General features: G+C 37.3%; 3 protein-coding genes across 3 annotated transcripts; 1 reads left to right on the plus strand and 2 right to left on the minus strand.

Annotated features, from left to right (window-relative positions):
• The first annotated feature begins 506 nt into the window (after positions 1-506).
• On the plus strand, positions 507-4,315 carry LOC137724684 (uncharacterized). Its single transcript, XM_068463415.1, has 12 exons — positions 507-707; positions 854-904; positions 1,173-1,303; positions 1,426-1,542; positions 1,669-1,788; positions 2,023-2,111; positions 2,636-2,802; positions 2,917-2,970; positions 3,202-3,311; positions 3,489-3,602; positions 3,712-3,846; positions 3,924-4,315. The coding sequence occupies exons 1-12, from the start codon at positions 531-533 to the stop codon at positions 3,949-3,951; spliced, it is 1,293 nt and encodes a 430-aa protein (XP_068319516.1). The 5' UTR covers positions 507-530; the 3' UTR covers positions 3,952-4,315.
• Positions 4,316-8,684: 4,369 nt separating this feature from the next.
• On the minus strand, positions 8,685-12,003 carry LOC137724456 (phosphoglycerate kinase, cytosolic-like). The gene is made up of 7 exons (XM_068463198.1): positions 11,834-12,003; positions 11,509-11,720; positions 10,503-10,580; positions 10,144-10,404; positions 9,636-9,953; positions 9,393-9,551; positions 8,685-9,123 (listed from the first exon to the last, which is right to left on the minus strand). Exons 1-7 carry the CDS (start codon positions 12,000-12,002, stop codon positions 8,929-8,931), a joined length of 1,392 nt encoding a protein of 463 aa, XP_068319299.1. The 5' UTR covers position 12,003; the 3' UTR covers positions 8,685-8,928.
• A 3,661-nt stretch (positions 12,004-15,664) lies between these two features.
• LOC137724457 (phosphoglycerate kinase, chloroplastic) lies at positions 15,665-19,384 on the minus strand. The gene is made up of 6 exons (XM_068463199.1): positions 18,755-19,384; positions 17,918-17,995; positions 17,535-17,795; positions 16,839-17,156; positions 16,527-16,685; positions 15,665-16,110 (listed from the first exon to the last, which is right to left on the minus strand). The coding sequence occupies exons 1-6, from the start codon at positions 19,169-19,171 to the stop codon at positions 15,901-15,903; spliced, it is 1,443 nt and encodes a 480-aa protein (XP_068319300.1). The 5' UTR covers positions 19,172-19,384; the 3' UTR covers positions 15,665-15,900.
• Between the last annotated feature and the right edge of the window lie 580 nt (positions 19,385-19,964).

The following is a 19,964-nucleotide window of genomic DNA, read 5'->3' on the forward strand; positions in this document are numbered from 1 at the left end:
TCAATCAGACAACATAACGTCACATATATGATTAGAGATCATCAATTTACTTACGCATGGAATTAATTTTTTATATATATGCATGTATATTGTATTTCTATGTGCTTGTTTTGGGTTGGCATGTTGTGCGGTCTAATATAAATCTGTTGATAGTTCATCATATATATCCAATATATGGTGAAAAACTGCAGCTTTTTTGCGGGGTGGTTATTTGTTTTGGGCTTCGGATGTTGCTAAGACGGAAATATGTTTGATTTAGGTTGCAAATTCTGGTCTTAGGGAAGAAATGAATTAAATCATTGTTTACTGCCTTAAGGCTGCGATGAATTGCACAGTATTGGATTTAATTTGGAAATCCGGGGTATGAGAATTTTCATTCTTACTAAGAAACTTTGTGTGATTTTTCTGTTTCTCACATAGTTGTTTTTCCTAGAATATTTATTTATGTGCACTTAATGAACACTGCTATAAGAAATTAATCTTCTTGTGTATATCAGATGCTAGGATAAAGATCCAACAAAATTGCAAGGATGGCTGTCAGCTATAAATATTGGGATGACTGTGTTGATCCCCACGACCTGGAAGAATTGTGGAGTAGTCCTTATGTGGCTGCAGAATGGTTAGATGTTGGAGAGACCAAGGGCCAGAAAGTTCACCTCTCGCGCGATCCCGATGGAAATGCTTATTTGACACAGACCGAAATGAAGGTGAAGCGCACAGTTCTAACTACATTGAAGGAAATGATTTACTATAAGTTTGACTAAAGAGAATTCTTTTGGAATGAATTAGGCGTAGACCATTTGCTTCCGAATTTGTTGAATTATTTACCTTGCATCATATGGCTGTTTTTCAGGCTGTGGCTGAGATCATCATCCGCCGGCATTTTGGTTCACAAATAGATCCTGTAAGTTTTCTATGATACAAACAGATTAGCTAGTCTTTTCCCTAATTTCCTATAATGTGCTTTAATCAGATTGGATTGAACTCACTTTTTTCTCCGTCCAATAGAATAATAGAATGCACTTTTCCTCAGTGGCATATATATCTGGTCTTCGCAATTGAGTCATCAGCTGCTTAGAATGCAGCTTCAATCTCTGCTGGACAATAAACATGCCCTTGTTACGCGGTTATGGCTTTTCTTCCCCTTATTTTGCCTTTTGTTTCTGCTGCAGGATATGATTTGTGCTATTGCAGACCTTCAAAGTGATAGACAACCCCTTGCTACGCGGTATGATAAAAAAGCTAAGTCCACCTCTGTAGGGATCATGCAACTTTTTCCAAACACAGCTGAATGGCTAGCTCGGTACGATCTATATGATCTGATTTGATCTTGCGAACGTGACTCTCAAATGGACCAGAAATGTTTTTTATCTACTTTTTATGTAATTTTGGTGCAATGACGTTGTAAGTAAAACTTTCTTGCAGTGATTTGGGTTACCATTCATATGATGTTCAAGGGGATCACGATCTTCTGTTCAAGCCTTTTGTAAATGTATATTTTGGTGCTTCATATCTTAAATGGCTAGCAAAATTTGAGAACAAGTGAGTTACAAAATATAGTGTTCATTTCATCATTTTTTGTATCTTGTTACGTGTGGCTTCTATGAATGTGGACTTGGTTATATCCATCTTCTAAAATTCGATACTGATATATTTCCATCTTTGTAGAGAAAGAAGTGAAGAATTCATAATTAGGGCATATAAAGGTGGTACCAAGAAGGCAACTCACAAATCAACTTTGCCATATTGGCAACGGTATCGCTTAGTCAAAGAAAGTCTTCCATCCAGGTTGCTATCTTCTCTCTATCACTATAATCTGGAACTTGGTTTAAGCATTTTTGTAACAATAATTTTCTTTTTGACAATGTAATGATGCACTGAAATGTTTTCCTTTATTTGTAGCGAAAAGAAAACAATGTGTTGCGTTTGTTGAATTATGAAGTCTCAATAATTGTTAAGTAGAAGCTAAAGTTTTTCAGATATATTCCAGAGCTGATTATGGTGTATCAAACCTTTGTGCAGAAAAAGTTTTGAAGGTCATCCATCTCCAATTCATGGCTCCGCTTCTAAAACCCATCATGCTGCACCGTCTGCACCCTCACACAATGCAGGTTGGTCCTCTTTCCAGTTACAGTGCGTGCTACAGTTATTCGCGCCAGCTCAACTGATAAATATGTTTTAGAAAAATATATTATATTTTGTTTAGTATGAACATTGTAAAGAGAACATTTGTGGAGACGGCAGTCTGTGAGTTGGCAAGGACGGTACTAATCCAATCATGTTTTGTTTTGATAAGTGTTTTACCATGTTTGATGATTCTTTGTTTGTGCTTTAATATAAAGGAAAACTAATGAAAAAAATTTGAAAACTATGAGTTTTAACGATAAGGACAAAATAAAAGGTAAAATGAATAGTACCAGGATTGACTTTTTAATGTAAAAATATGATTTTTCGTTAAAATGAACAGTACCGGAAGCTTTTTATTAAAGTTCCTAATAGAATGCAATCCCGAATATATAGGTTTCCTCAAGAATGTAGATCCTCTTCTTAGCTTTGTCATACAAAATTCAAGAATTTTCTGTCATTTTTATTCCTCATTTGCATTATATTACTAAGCCGAGAAAATTTTGATCAGGTCATCATGTTTATTGGGATGTCAGAGCGTCCCCAGAAGACATGGAGGAAATGTGGAATCGTCATGACGTCTCTAAAGAGTGGACCAAGACTGGAGAGAAAAAGGGAAAAGTACGATTTTCCATTGACGAAAAGAAAAGACCATATCTTTCTCGTGTAGAACTGAAGGTACGAATTTAGAAAAGACCGTGGTTTGAAGTTTACGATTATATTTTTTCGGTTTGCATTGTGATCGTGAAATCAACCTTAACATGTCACCTAAATGATATTGACTTCTTGCAGGCAGTTGCAGATATCATACTCACAAAACACTTCAGTACAAAGCCAATTAAACCTGTAAGTATAACCTCTAAGTTGTGAAATATATTTTCGACACTGGTTTTTACAACCTGATTCTTCATCTGAGATATGTAAAAGCCTGGAAGATAACAAAACTATTTTTCATTTTCGTTGTGTTTTTCAGTTTCATAAGCATTTCTATTCTCACTCAGTTCACTTCTTTGACTCTGACGATCACTGTCTTTTACTTTGTTATTCTTCTTTGCGGGGGACTTATTTTTTGCACAGTCAGTTCTTTGTGCTCTTGCAGAGGTTATTAGCTTGCGTTTCCTGAATGGTGTCGGACCACGTGCTGGAATTATGGGAATCGACTATTCTACAGCTTCATGGCTCTACAAGTATGTCAATCTCCTTAACAGAACTTAATTGGAACAGAGAAGCATGCTCAAAAAGTTTATAGCAATCTTTCTAGGGATCAAGATCTTAGCTTGTCATGATTGTTCCAGTGTTTGGAAATGTTAAAGCAGATTATTTTCAGTTTTTACTATACACTTAAACTTCCACGTTGTGTGCAGTGAGATGGGCTTTAGAGCATATAATCCTAATCAAGGTGATGATCTTTGCAAGCCATTTTTTTCGATGTACTTTGGTGCAGCCTATTTAGTATGGTTAGCGGAATATGAAGGGAGGTAAGTGTGTTACAGGATTTATTTGTCATTGGAAATAATTTTTCGATTGCCTAATGTGGACATCATTGACCACGTTACGTCTAATTTGATGGTCATAATAAACGAGCAGCTCAAGAACTCCGGAGTTCGTTGTTCAGGCTTATATCTTGGGGCCAAAGAATGTGAATCCTCAGGATTCAGGTCCGCAGTGGCTCAAGTTTGAGCAAGCCTTGAGCCACTATGAAGACGTGAAAAAGTTTCGAGAGTACGTACCATCTCACTTCACTTGTGAACGTTCAGAATCTTCAGTTTATGACTGATGAATCAACCTTTTCGTTGTAGGGAGTACGGGAGCTGCACTATCATGTAAGCTGACGAAAACCACGTACGTTGCCGCCTTCGATTATAAAGGGTTCCGTCCTCCGGATTGAGCCGAAGCATGATTGAAAAACTCGAATGGATTGAGAAAATGCTGCAAGGATTTAGAGTTGGTTTTCTCTTGTTGAATTGCTTTTGTGATATTTTTGGAGTGCTACTTTTTGTTTTTGGCAAAACCTATGTCCGAGTACTTAATATTAACACTTTGATGCGTCTGTTTTCTCAAAAGAGGATAGTTCTGCTGCATTTGCAATAGGATGAGTCACACATTTGGCTCTAAAAATAATACCTCTACTTAAATTTAAAATCCACTTGTAAGTGCTGAGGTCTTAGGTTTGAATCTTATGGATGACGAATGCAATACTAATTTTTTACTATCACATCCTAGTGTAAATACATTGTATTAAAAAAATCATAAAGTTCATGAATGACAAATTCGATATAAATGTCGTGAAAGATGGTATTACAATAGAAGCCAACAGCTTAAATAAACATAATCAAAATGCATTGGAGAAGCTCAAGGGTCTTAGGTAATTAAACAAAATCAAAACGACACTAATCGGACGACAAATGAAAAGGTTGATTTTTATTACAAAAAATAAATGTAATTTTGAAAACCTAAACAACCTCAGATGATCTTAGACACGATGGGCTCATGGTAAAACCATTAGTCTTCTTATGCTCGCAATTCTTTTCAAAATGACATATTATACGTCTAATTCTTATGCTCATGGTAAAACCATTAGTCTTCTTATGCTCATGGTAAATTGAAATATTTTTATGGGTAAATTACACAGAACTACCTCAACTATTGGGTCATTAATAGTTTCATACCTCGTCTTTAAAAAGTTTCAATGTCATACCGTATCTTCGAATTTGTTGCAATGTCATACCTTATGTCAGTTGTCTGTCAATTCCTCCGTTAAATGCTGACGTGGCACACCTTCTATTAAAAAACTAAAAAAAAAAAAATTTAATATTTTTTAATTATTAAAATAATAATGAATTAAAGAAAAGTTATTAAAAATTTAAAATATGAAAAAAAAAACCCACCCCATGTTTGTCTTCCCCCCCCCCCCCCCCCGCCCCAACCCCTGCAACCCAGAAAGAAAGAAGAAGAAGAAAATAAAAAAAAAACCCATCTTCATCTTCCCCGACCCCCCCTTCCCTGCAACCCACCCATTTCTTCCTCCTCCCGTCTTCCCATTCCCTCCTCCTCCGCACCCACTACCTGCAAAAAAAGAAAAAAAAAAAAGCATCTTCATCTTCCCTGATCCCCCTTTCCCTGCAACCCTGATCCCGTCTTCCATCGATTCCACAGGTGAAGAAATTGGGCACGGAGAAAATGGCAGGAATGGTTGTGGATTTAAGGAGTGGGGTGTGTAGAAGAGGGAAGAGGGTGGGTGCAAGGGTGGGTGCGGAGGAGGAAGGAAGGGGAAGAAAGGGGTGGGTTATAGGGAAGTGGGGTCGGGGAAGATTTTTTTTTTTCTTTCTTCTTCTTCTTCTTTCTTTTTGGGTTGCAGGGGGGGGGGGGAGACAAACATGGGTGGTTTTTTTTTTTTAATATTTAAAATATATTAAATGATTTTTTTTTGTTTTTAATAATATTTTATTAGTTTTTTAATAGAAAGTGTGCCACGTCATCATTTAACGAAGGAATTGACAGACAACTAATGGAATGTATGAAATTGTAACAAATTCGTAGATGAGGTATGACATTGAAACTTTTTAAAGACGAGGTATGAAATTATTCATGACCAATAGTTGAGGTAATTCTGTGTAATTTACCCTATTTTTATTTAGCTGATAGAAGACTAGAAGGTATTGGATATGAATGTAAATAACATGTGATGTGCACATGATATTAGATAGGAGTGTAAATGACATGCAGTAGCTTACTCTCTAAGTCAATGTATTAGAAGAGTTTAAAAGGGGCTTTTCCCTCCATGTATTGTAAGTGTGTAAAAATACAATTGCAGAGAAATTAATTCTTTGAGATTCATAGCTTCTTCTCTGAACCTTTCTTCTTCTTCGTATAATTTGTGAGTTGTTCTTGATCTTTTCAGTGTATTAAGAGAAGGAAACCTAGAAGTTTAGAATTTCCGGAATGTTATAATTCCAACAAAAATAATAATAGAATTAGTGAAAACTAGAAAGTAATGCCTGCACAATGTTGCGTGTTTAAAAATTGTAAGAAATATTATATTTGAAAGAAATAAAAGATTGGGTCGTAGAAGATTAATATTATTTACATTGAAAACATTAGGAAGATTTATTCATACAAAAGATTTAATCGATACAGTCCATATACAAAAAATTGTAAAACTTTTGGCTATCTACAGTAAAAAATAGATCGAGACATTCCATTTGTGGTTTTCGATTGAGAGTATAACTTATATACAAAAGATTACAAAACGTTGGGTTATTTACATGCAAAAAAATATTAGGGAATATTGTTTCATTTACCTTGAGAAAATATGACCAAAATTGTTCAGTGCAACACCAAAAGTTTCCCTCCAATACTCTTAATTGTCAAGAAAGCAGTCTAGGCAAAGGAAAAAAAAAATTGAAATTACGTGCAATTATTTTATACATCAACAGATTTATACTCTGAAGAAAATAGGAAAGTATGAAGAAAAATGAGCTCAGCCCATCCCTCTCTCACATTCTTCTTTCCTTCCACTGTTTTCGTACCCTAACCTAAATTTTTCTTCCATCCATTCTCTACTATCTTTCTTTGACCATCCGCAAAACCTAAACACGCCTCCTTTCCCTTCCCAGTTTATTTCAAACGGCCTCCAATCTGATTATATTACTTTGTAATATCCACCATCCAACTCGATGTACTTCCACATCTATCAGAAAAGTTACACGCTTTGAAAAGCATGCTACAAAACTCTCCAACCCAGAATATAATGGAATTAAAAATTTCGCTCAAAAAAACTCCCCATGTCTCTCGTTAACAAAAAGCGCGAAAAAAAAAAATAAAAAAAAAAAAAAAACCTTCCAAAATAAAAACCCTAGCCGCTAGAAACATGCAACACTTTCTTGTAAAGGACATATCAAAGAGCAGAAAAATATTTCAAACCCAACCAAATAGAAGCAAAAATTAACAATTCTAACAGATAATCGAAGAACAGGAAAGCAAATGCTCAAGGTTTTGAACAACAAAACCTACAAAGAAAGAGGGCGACAAATTTTAACACTTAAAATTGAACAAAACCAAATCCACAAATTTGGAAAAAAGAACTGGCAGATGCAAGAATCGAATAGCTCATTGGAAAATGATGAAGTTGCAAAACCACTAAGATCGACAAAGAAGACAGCGAGAGGAAGCAAACGACAGCAAAAGCCGGGAACCAAAAAGAGCGAAAGAATAACTGGAGAGAAAAGAGTGGCAAATCCATCTGCACCCTATAAAATCCCACCAAAATCAGAAAACATTGAAGAAAATGAGGGGCAAATCCGTTCGCACATCATAGATCAACAATAACCCACAAAACTCAGTTTTAGTATATATAAATATCTATTAACTTTTAATTTTTTAAGAAAAGTACCTCAACTATTACAAATTTGACATTCCACTATAAAATCCCACCAAAATCAGAAAACATTGAAGAAAATGAGGGGCAATTCCGTCTGCACCCTATAAATCAATAGTAACCCATAAAACTCAATTTTAGTATATATAAATATCTATTAACTTTTAATTTTTTAAGAAAAGTACCTCAACTATTACTCTTGCACAAGGCGTCCAAAATATTAGGATTGAACCTACCAAAAGGGTACTAAATTGAGCAGCTCACATTCTTTCACTGCTCTATTTTAGTTTCCTCGAATATCTCAATCATTGTGACAAAAAGTTATAGTATACATTTTTTTTTCTTCAATAAAACGAACGAGTCCAACATGAAAAAAAGAATTAAGCAGGATATATAGAAAGACTTATCAACTACTTGCATGAACATATAAAAAATTATGAATATAATGTGTTTCATGGTAAGTGCATGCAAAGAAAGATATATGAAAAGTATGAATCAACTTCGTTTCACTTTCGATATGAACACTTACAATTATTTTCACTTTAGACCCTATACTATTAAGACTTGACCCTAATTTACCGTTCATGTTGAACGCTTTATCAGAGGCTTTGGTTTTGCATTGCCATGCCAATTTGAACACTTCCCCACTTTAAACTTTGGTAAATGGCAAATTCCGATTCCACCCTCAGAGTCAATTGAAACTCTAACCCAATTTACCAAGGACATGAGGCTGACAATATGGAAGATAGATAGGGTTGCTGCCAGGCTCATCGCACACTTCGAGATTACAATCATCCAATGGAGGCAGGATGTCATTCCCATCCTCTCCTATTTTGTGCGGTCACAGTTAAGACACGTCAACATTTTATATTGATTTTTTTATAAAGATAATAAGACAAAAAACAATAAAAATATAAGATGTTGACGTAACTTAACCGTGACCGTACAAATAAGAAGGGATGGGAAGGGTACCCAAACAAGAGGGAAGACAATCTGCCTTCCCATCCAATAAGGTTTGAAAATCTCTTCAACATAACAATGATGCAGTCACATAGATTATTTCACGTGTTACAATATGAACAAACGATAAAATGCGTTGCAAGACATCCCACCAGCACACCGTAGAATTTCTTGTTAAATCAAACCATCATACAACATTATAACGATCCAACAACAAAGTTAGTACCAAAAACATCAGTTTCCATAGCAAACTGATATCGAGTGTAGCAAAACACTTCGGATCATTAACATTGTTCCAAAAAATATCCATCCCACGTAAAATGGTAAAATCTCAAGACGGTACTTATTCAAATCTCTACCCCTATAAGCCTCTACAAGATCAGCTCTGTTTTACTTGATCCATTCTGGTTGAAAACCAACCATTTAACTGCAACGAAATGCACAAAATAAACTGAGAAATTTTCAGCTTAAGCATCGTCAAGAGCAAGGACTCCAGGGAGTGTTTTGCCTTCGAGGAGCTCTAAGCTTGCACCGCCTCCAGTTGAGATGTGGCTCATCTTCTCAGCAAGCCCAGCCTTCTCAACAGCGGCAACTGAGTCACCACCTCCGATGATTGTTGTCACCCCCTTGCCGCTCAGCTCTGCAAGCTTCTTAGCTATTGCCTGATGACATGAAATGGGTTAGATTCATAATCAGTGCCTAACTTTATAAAATCGATATGAATTGATGTTTCTCAAGTCCCAAAACAGTTATATAAGATTACTTTTAGATCAGAAAATCTATGTAAATCTGCATTTTATCAGACGACCCATAAGTGATATATAAGAAATTATAATGGCTATCATAGAACGGAAGCTTCCATAGATGGGGTTAAAACGCAATATATTGCCTGATGGTTCAAAAATCATCAGAAATTAAGTTTATTATGTACCTCAGTCCCAGCAGCAAACTTCTCAAACTCGAAAACACCCATGGGTCCGTTCCAGATAACAGTTTGAGTGGTATCCAGAGCTTCACTGAAAGTTTTGATCGAGTCTGGTCCAATATCCAATCCCATCCACCCATCTGGAATAGCAGAAGCTGGCACAACCTGCAGGAAAACATAAGCATTTGAGAAACCATAAAGGTAACATTTCTGTGACAGTTATCAAAACAATGGAGAGGAACTACTGACCTTGCTGTTTGCATCAGCAGCAAACTTGTCAGCAATAACCACATCAGTTGGGAGGAGAATAGAAACCCCCTTAGATTTGGCCTTCTCAAGAAGTGACTTTGCTAGATCAAGCTTGTCTTCCTCCACAAGGGAAGATCCAACTGAATGCCCTTGGGCCTTGTAGAAGGTAAAGATCATTCCTCCACCGAGTAAGAGAATGTTAACCTTCTCCAACAAGGATTCTATCACTCCAATCTTGGATGACACCTTTGAACCGCCAACAATGGCAGCAAATGGCCTCTTAGGATTTGCTACGGCACCGACAAGGTAGTCAAGTTCCTGATAGCATCACATGAATTAAACATGGGGTTACCACAACAAGAAAAATTGTTGTACCATATATTAGAAGTAAATGTGTGAAACATCTTGCGACCGCCATTATCCTTAAGAGGGAATAACTTCAATGAGAAGTAGCAGTGGAGCATTCATAGTTTAAGTAAGTGCAATTGGTGAGTTAAAACTGACATACCTTCTGCATAAGGAATCCAGCAACGGAAGGCTTCAAGTACTTAGCCACTCCCTCTGTTGATGCATGAGCCCTATGAGCAGTACCAAAAGCATCATTCACATAAACATCTGCAAGTGAAGCAAGCTTCTTGGCGAATTCAGGGTCATTCTTCTCTTCCTCCTTGTAGAACCTAACATTCTCAAGGAGCAAAACTCCTCCCTCTGGAAGTTGAGCAACCAATTTCTCGACTTCCTCACCAATACAGTCATTGGCAATCTTAACCTGTAACAGAAAATAAATAAATACGTGATGATCAAATAGAGCTTTCCATGAGATAAAAACCATCGGACAAAAATTGTAATGTTTAAGAAAATACAAACCTCGAGTCCAAGGAGCTCAGAAAGCCTGGGCACAAGAGGCTTCAAACTGTATTTGGGAGTGACCCCCTTGGGACGTCCCTAAAAACAACAATCCAGAAAATATTTGCATAAGTAACTTTCGAAGGTTACCTCAAATTGGTTTAGCATATAAGAACATAAACACAAACATAAAAGCCATTCACCAGATCTTGCAACACAAATCTATCCCACTACATCTAGGCATTTAGAAAAAAGTATTATACAAGTAAAAGAAGCAGTGAAAAGTGAAAACAGAGAAATTGGGGATGAAATAAGCAGAAAGAATGAAACAGCTAAGTCCAAAAATGATAATAACTGCACAATAAACGAAATAGCGGAACGAATCAGCAAGCTATAACTTCAAGGACTACTTAAGCACCCGCAAGAGCTGCACAACTTGCCAAGGTCATCAAAAGAGATGTTTTAAAGAAACCAACTTTCCAAAGTAAACAAACCATATTGATCATTGATTGCTTTCAAAGGATCAATCCTAGGAATCAGTATTCGGTTATTACTAACAGCAAACGGTCACTGCTACAAACCAATGAGACAGATGAAACCAGACACAATCCTAACTAAGATGCAACATCAGCGAATACATAAAAGTAAACTAAAAGTTATCAGAAACTCCAACACTGGGCACAAACTTAAAGCAAATAATATGGTCAAAATAATACGATAACTAAAAAAACATATAGAATGGTAAAACAAAATGGGGATCTTCAAATTGATCAACATTGATCAAGCAGCAAATCCATCGCAATCCTTATCAATCAAACTTATAAGATCCAAGCTGACCATGCAAAGCAGATCCAATCAGTAATTTTCAGAATTCAGAACTTTAATAAAGAAACTAATCGATTCAAAACACACAAATCTTACAAACCAACACAAACCCATACATTTGATTCCCAAACAAACAGAACCCAGATTCTAAAATAGTAAAAATGGTAAGGAATATTGCGGATTAATCGAAGCCATGAATTACCAAGTGAGAAGCAAGGATAACTTTGGCGCCATAGCCGATCAAGTACTTGATGGTGGGCACGGCGGCGCGGACCCTAGTATCGTCAGTGATGTTGGAGTTGTCATCCAAAGGAACATTGAGATCAACCCTCACAAACACTCTCTTCCCCTTCAACTCAGCCTCCTTCAAAGTACTCACGCTCTTCTTGGTCGCCATCGTAGCACAAAAATCACCTTCAGGACAATCCAAAAACAGTAGAAATCGATCAGAATTAAAAAAAACCCAGATGAAGTATTCAATAAATAAATACGAAAAGAAGCGAAAGATTGGGTTTTTAGGGGCTTACGGAAACAAAGCTGAGAAAATGTGGTGGGTTTTTGCCTTTTGGGACTGAGATCAATGAACAAGACCGGGAGACTGGCCTTATAGGGAAAACCATGGGCTGGCAGTATCCCATGGTTTTGTGGTGTTGATAAAATTTCTTCACCTAATATGTTTTGGCATATTCTTGGCATCCTAAATAGGTCATTTTTGCTTATTATAGATTATAGGCTCGTTTATATGTGTTTTTATAATTAGTGAAAACATTTTTGATGAAAATATTTTTGAATATAATTCTTAGTAAAAATTCTAATAAATCTTGTAAAAACACTTAAAGTGCTTCTTGAAAAAAAACACATAACTGGTGTTTCTTGTAGAGGGCACTTCAAATACTTTTGGAATTCAAAAACATTTTTTTTAAAAGCGCTTTCATTTATTTTAAAAGCACATCTAAATAAATCAGTTGATCAAGTAGTGTGTCTACAAACATCGTACCACTACAATAACTAATGTTAGATGAAAGCAGACTTTGAGATGTGTAGCACATATACTAAACCACTCATTCAACCACAACTAACATAATGCTAATGCTCATTGTCTTTCAATTTGATGAACAAAAATAATCTCGTGTCGATAGCTTACTCGAGTTCCAATATGCTTCCTATAAATTACATTGATCTTAATTTAGAAACGATTTATGGCTCTTGTCAAATATTTTTCAGATTGAAATATAATTTCCTAGGTGCAAAATTATCATATTCGAAATAAGATTGGGCACGGACATCTTGAGATGAGACACCTACAGGTTATGGCATCATACAGCAACGGTTCAACTATTAATTAAAGTGAGCATGCTGCATGCCATCACGAGATGTCCTTTTGACTGGTGGATATCCTTTGACGAAATAGACAACTTCTTATATAAATATGGGTGAGATGATAAAATCTAATGACTTATTTGTTTCCTTACCAGTTACTATGAATAGGGTATCAAATTTATTTTAGTTCATACTTCCACTTTCGATCACTAACATGCTAAGAATCAAAATATCTTTTTTGCATTTCACATTAAATTTCGTAATTTGATACTTGAAAAATCAAGAATGAAGTGGATTAGGAGGAGTAGTTTGTCTGAATCGCATTCCCTTTGTCGCACATTCTGAAACTTTTTGGTTCTTGTCTATCTATGTTTTGTTCTTGTCACCATTTCTTCTCGTATTCAAGTATGCAAACATCCCACCAATGTTATAAGAAATCTCAAATTTAAATCCAGATAAAGCATAAATCACAAACAAATACAAACTTGGGGCGAAAAAAAGGCCCAACAAAAAAATGCAGCACTCGAAGGGCTCTAGAACAAAGCTCAGATCGACAAGCAAAAGAAGGCCAATACTAGACACAACAAAACCAGCCTAAAACCCTAATTCCGCCTAAAACATAGTTGAGTGGTTTTGTTTTTCCTGTCTGTGAACCGGCGACTGTATTTCGCTTTTTCAATGACCACTGCAAGTTTTGATCATGCTCGTAGTACCAATCGTTGGAGTCGCAACCGAAAAAGAAAGAGAAAAACTAGTAGGATGGATAGATTCAGTCAGATGCATTGAGGGCCGGGGGGTGGGGGTGTCAGCTGACCCCTTGAATTTCGGTGAACGTCTTCATGGATACCTTGGATGCTAACCTTTCGAACTTTGGTAAATGTCCATAGATACATTGGGTGCTACCCTTTTGAAGATTAGAGATGGCTTCATACATGCCCTCCAACTGACTTCAGGCCTACCAAGACTTGGTGAATGTCTATAGATACCTTGGATGCTGCCCCTTGCATACATTAACAGGTGTGTAATATGCATTTCCAAGTGACTTCAGGCCTACCAAAACTCGATGAAATTGCGATATGCATGCTATTTCTAGTAAAAAAAAAATTTGCATGGTGCGCGCACTATTCTTACTAACCCTCTTAATATTATTTCCTGATCCACCACTGAATTCAGTAATCTCCCGATCGAGATCGCTCATGAAATTATGTCTCGCCTCAACTTCAAAGACCTTACTAGGGTTGGCTGCGTGTCCAAAGCATGCAGAGAGTTTTATATGTCGACCCTGTACTTGAATTTTCATGACTTTTCTGGTGTGGATATATCCACTCGTCGAAAGAACAAAAAGGTTTTCAATTCTTTGAAAAGGTTCTTCATTCGACGTGGGGTGCATCTTAAGATACAATGCTTTCGTTTTCGTTGGTGTTTTTTTGATGACGACTATGATGTTGATTTCCGATTGCGATTGAGGGAATGGATTGAGGATTGAAATTGCTGTGAGGTGCAATGTTGAAGTGCTCCATCTTGTTGTCACTTATATTAGGTTTGGAGAGCTTCCTGCTTCCATCTTACACTGTAAATCGTTGAAATCTCTGCTTGTGGACATGAAGTGCACGATTAGTAATGTGCCCTCCATCGATTTTTTGTCTAATCTCAATTACCTGAGGCTGAAAGGTGTTTCGATAAAGGATGAAGATGATCAATTTTTGAAGTGGATTTCATGTTGCTGCACTTCCATGAAGGAATTACTTCTTAAAGATTGTGGATTTTGGCATGAGTCTGATAACTACATCTACAAACGCCATGTTATTAACAGATCAGGTGACAGACTGAAAAACTTACATTTAAATCCACAGATTCGGAGGAAGACAAGGAAATTGGTCAATATTTATGCTCCAAACCTCAAGTGTTTGGAATGGTTTGGGGAATGTACGACTAGCCAAAATCTTGGAAACCTAATGTGCTTGGAGAAGGCTGAGATTTCTTCGTCAGTTCCGATCTGTAACTTTGATATCTTATTTGATTTTCTTTGTAGCATCCGCAAGGTTAAAGTTCTTACTCTGCATCCAGATATTCTTGAGGTAAGACAACACTACTTCACAAATTAAGCAGATTGATTCACGTTTTAATCACAAACTCGTTATTTATTTCGTTGATGCTTTTTTTCATCCAATTTACTTGTTTGTCTGTCTTTTCAGCTTCTATGGTTAAATATGGACGATCGGAAATGGCAAGATCTTTCATTTATTTCTCAAGCCAAGCAGATAGTCATACCATATGATGAATATGAGCCTGATATTGAGCCAGCATATTCTATTCTCGAACATGCTCACGATTTAGAGAAGATGACCATATACTATCCTCACTGTTTCGAATCTTTCGATGTACATGATGACCTGATGGATGTATATGATGACCTGATGGAGTTGAGAACAGAAGTGATGTCGAAAGGAATTCACTTCAACATAATTACGACCTCGAGGGGTAGCTCCCTACTTAGTTCGATTCAATCTTTGGATGATTTTGTTTAATTTTCTTTGTTTACTGCTAAGACGTTTTCTAATGCCACGTTCGCATCAGGTCAGGAGATTTGAAATGTGAATGCTGGTTTATATTTGCATTCCAAATGTTTTCAGAGTTAGTTTCGTTGCACATTGCCAATGGTTCTTCTCTATATGCAAGAATATAATGCTTAGTAGTTGTCGTTGCGATAAATGTTATGTTTTTGTCATTGTAAAGGATGAATTGTTTGTTTGCTTTTCACAGCATGGCGTCCTTGAGATTTTGATGTTTTCTTGTATGTTGGCATCATTTCTTCACATACAGCAGATATGAAAAAAACAAAACACGCACGCATTTTCTAATACCATGAACGTAGGTTTTGAAGTTTAATTTTGTTGTTCTAAAACAACGACTAACCGCAGTTTATGAAGATTGTACTTTGTCAGTCCGTTGAATGTTTGATTTTCGCAGCTTGGAACATCGAAGCAGAAACCAAATCCATAGGCGCAGGGGTTAACAAATTGTGAACAGTTTAAAAAGAAAATGTTGCAAAGAACAAATTTATTAGATTGATCGAATGGCTACCTTTGTCCCTCCCCGCCATCTCTTACGGAAACTTTATATAGAGACATATTGGGACCTTAAATGAAAGGTAACATTAGGCATTTACAACTCGAACTCACATCTTCCTACACACCATTTCTTGTTTACAGACTCGAATTAAACACCAACACGGTGGGCAGGGAAAAAAATGCAGAGGGAAAAAAATAGGTCCTTACACAGGAACTGGTATGGCTTCGTCAAGAGCAAGTACACCAGGAAGTTCTTTGCCTTCCAACAGCTCCAAACTAGCACCACCACCAGTTGATATGTGGCTCATCACACTAGCGACTCCTACTTTCTCCACGGCCGCAACAGAATCTCCACCTCCGATGATTGTTGTTACTCCCTTCCCACTAAGTTCTGCAAGCTTCTTTGCAACAGACTGCAAAGAAAGAGGTATAACTTGCATCACCACTCACATCACTTTCATATTCCCAAAGAGTAATTCTAACGGGAAGAGAAGCTAAAAATTTCCTCTGACAAAAATCTACTACACGGTCAAATATATTAAACTAAACTTAAACGGTGCAAACTGGTATACTACACATCAACTTAAATGGAACTCATTGTGGATACAAAAGCTAAATAGTAGATTAATCAGGCAACTAGTGGAGCATCGACTTTGTTAAGTAAATGCGAGAACTATTTATCTTGTATTTGGAGGTCTAGATGTAGAGTTTACTACGTTACAAGATAACTTTTCTCGACACAATATGCATTTGTAATAAGATACATAGGAACTGCACATATCAACACTGAACAGGTAAAAACCAGAAAAGAAAAAAAATTCCTGCATACCTCTGTTCCTACTGCGAACTTGTCAAACTCAAACACTCCCATTGGTCCATTCCAGATGATGGTTTTAGTGGTATCCAGTGCATCATTGAATGTCTTAATAGAGTCTGGACCAATATCCAATCCCATCCACCCATCAGGGATGCTTGAAGCTGGAACAATCTGCAAGTACAAAACCAACTCGTCATTTCTTCCGCATGGAATGCTGATCAATGTTAATAAAACATTAGCACAGTAATATTATTGGTGAGATCATTTGGTGTTAGGTTGTGAACCGAAGAATAAAATTGTAAAAGGTCAGGTAAGACAATGAACCTTGCTGTTTGCATCAGGAGCAAACTTGTCTGCAATTACGACATCAGTGGGCAACAAAAGAGACACTCCTTTTTCCTTGGCCTTTGCTATGAGTGATGTAGCAAGTTCTAGTTTATCTTCTTCTACCAGAGATGAACCGACTGAGAGACCTTGTGCCTTGTAAAATGTGAAAATCATACCTCCACCAAGAAGTAAGATATCAACCTTCTCTAAAAGTGACTCAATCACTCCGATCTTGGATGAGACCTTTGAACCACCAACAATGGCAGCAAATGGCCTTTTGGGGCTTGATACTGCCCCAACGAGATAGTCGAGTTCCTAAGAAGAAGGAATAAAACATTAACATTTAAACGAGGAGTTCATACAGAAAAGAAGGGAGGTAGGCTTGGACAGTGGAACGATCACATTTATAGTTCCAAAGTTTTTGTAAGGAAGTAACTACAAAAGGAAATTTATGTTTTTCATTAGAAATATATCTTGGTAACTACCAACATGCAAAACATCTGCCGGGGTGAAAACCCAGCCCAATTAAGCAACTTGAGTTGATACTTAAATCCCAATACAACTTTAGCTTGACTGGTTTTAACTAAAGCTTCAAATTACGAAATCAGTATTACTTGAAGCCTTGAAGGTCAAAAAAACACTAGAATAACTTATGGCCAATAATACAGCAGATACGAGAATGGGACCCCTCACCTTCTGCAAAAGGAAACCGGCTACGGATGGCCTCAAGAATTTTGTGACTCCCTCAGTTGAGGCATGAGCTCTATGTGCAGTCCCAAATGCATCGTTAACATAAAGATCTGCTAAGGCGGCAAGCTTCTTTGCATGCTCAGGATCATTCTTCTCTTCTTCCTTGTAAAACCTCACATTTTCAAGAAGAAGAACACCACCTTCAGGAAGTGAAGCCACCAGCTTCTCTACTTCTGGACCAATAGAATCCTCAGCTTTGACAACCTGTTTCAGTTATGCAAACAAAAGTAGAAGTAGCAAAAAATCAGTTTCACTAAACACCCGTATTTATTGCCATTTTGATTTGTCTTCTTATTACAATTTTACTTCTTAATAAAAATGTATGCCTGAATGCCAAGAAGCTCCGAAAGCCGAGGTACAAGAGGTGCCAAGCTAAATTTTGGGGTCACACCTTTTGGTCGTCCCTGAAATAAAATGCACATTGATTCAGCTTGCATCAAATACCACTGTATTTGGCAACAAAGAGATGCCAAAAGTACAACAAAACTACAATCATACAGCACCATAAAAGTTGAAAACATAGCCCCAACCATCAACACTGAAAACATACAAGAAAATTCTTAATCGGCGATGAAAGAAAGCCGGTGCTTCAAGAAAAACCACAGATTTATTGCATGACATCATTCAACAACTGATGAGATCTGCCCAAATATCAAAACGGAAGATGAAGCCATAAACCACATCTGTTATTGGTAGTGATAGTGCGACTGCAACTAATAGTCTAATCTCAAACAGAACTATCAACTTCATCCATCCGAAACAAAAAATTCCAACCAATGACGCAAAATAATTTTGGTAATCCACATTGTAACAAGTTCAGAGAAAAAAGATACCAAATTAGTACATTGATAAGACTGTGATAAGACTGTAAAAACTAAATAAACCAATTGGACCGAAATCAAGCCAAAACAAACCCAGAAACAGACACAAACCATTTCAATTCTCAAAAGGCCACAAACACAACTCAAAGCTCATGCATTTTTTACACAAATAAGCACATGTCCAAAGATTTCGACTTCAGCCCAATTCCAAATCAATCAAAAGGGAAAAAGAGAGTAACTAACAGAACCCATTTCGGCAAAGTTGATAAAGAAACCATAAAAAACAGAGAAAACAAGCAAATCCCAGTAACAAAAAGCGCATAATTGAAATAACCCACATACCAAATGACTGGAAAGGATGACTTTAGCCCCATTCTCAATCAAATGCTTAATGGTGGGGATAGCAGCGCGGATTCTAGTATCATCAGTGATGTTCTGGCTGTCATCCAAAGGTACATTCAAGTCAGCCCTGACAAACACCTTCTTCCCCTTCAGCTCCGCCGCCGAAAGGTCCCCGACGCTCTTCTTCGCCATCGCAACAACGCCTCTGACCCCTTTGCCGGACCCAAAGGATCGGACTTTGGAAGCTACTTGAAGAGCGAGGAGGGGGTCGGCAGCGGAGAAGCCAAGGCGGCGGAGGGCAGTGGGTTTGAGGGAGGAGGGGAGGGAGACATGGGAGAGGGAAGCGCGGGTGCGGGAGGTGGAAGCAGTGGCGGAGTGGAGGAGGGAGAAGGTGGTTGGTGCGGTGGTGGAGGCCATTGCTGTTGGGGTGTGGGATAGTAAACGGAGGTTGACCGAGTGAGATGAGAGGTTAATGGGGTTGTTTTTTCGATTTTTGTGGATTGGGAGAGATATGGACGGGAAGAACAATGGGACTGATTGGGTGGTATGTGTGGGGGTTGTGGATTTCTCCTTATCGTTGAGGAGAGGTTCAAAGTGTTCGATGCTTCTGAGAGATTGAAAAAAGTGGCAACTGTGATATGATGGGGGATAAATGAATCAGCCTATGATCGCAAAAGTATTCATTTCTCCAAAAACAGTGTCACCTAATGGATGGGCCCTTTGGACTCAATTCCAAGTCCCTCTCATTCTCCCCTCTTCCTTGTCCTCCTCCAATCCTTCTATAGTACAAGACTAGATCAGAACGTCGGTGTTACAAGTCAATTATGCATTGTTACATATAAAAATTTAACTGCATAATAGTGTGTGGATATTAAATTACTCTTACGATTATATTTATGATCATATCACCTAGAATACATGAGTGATTGCCATCTATTGATGTTGAGTAAACTAAACATATTTGAAATGTTTACGTCCGCCATGCCATGATTGTGAACTGTTCACTAAGTTGAGAGTGATTATCCTCATTAGTGGTCTAAATAACTCACGAGTTCAAAGGTAAGAGAAACTACAAGATTTCTAGACATCTTAACTGTTGAGCGGTGATGTCATAACTTAATATGCTTAGCATAATTTGAATAAATCTTATATTTTGTGGATCAGCATCTCACATTATGCATCAAATACGCCGTATAAAATTTCTCCACCG

The sequence above is a fragment of the Pyrus communis genome, chromosome 2, assembly GCF_963583255.1.
Source record: "Pyrus communis chromosome 2, drPyrComm1.1, whole genome shotgun sequence".
Classification (NCBI taxonomy): domain Eukaryota; kingdom Viridiplantae; phylum Streptophyta; class Magnoliopsida; order Rosales; family Rosaceae; genus Pyrus; species Pyrus communis.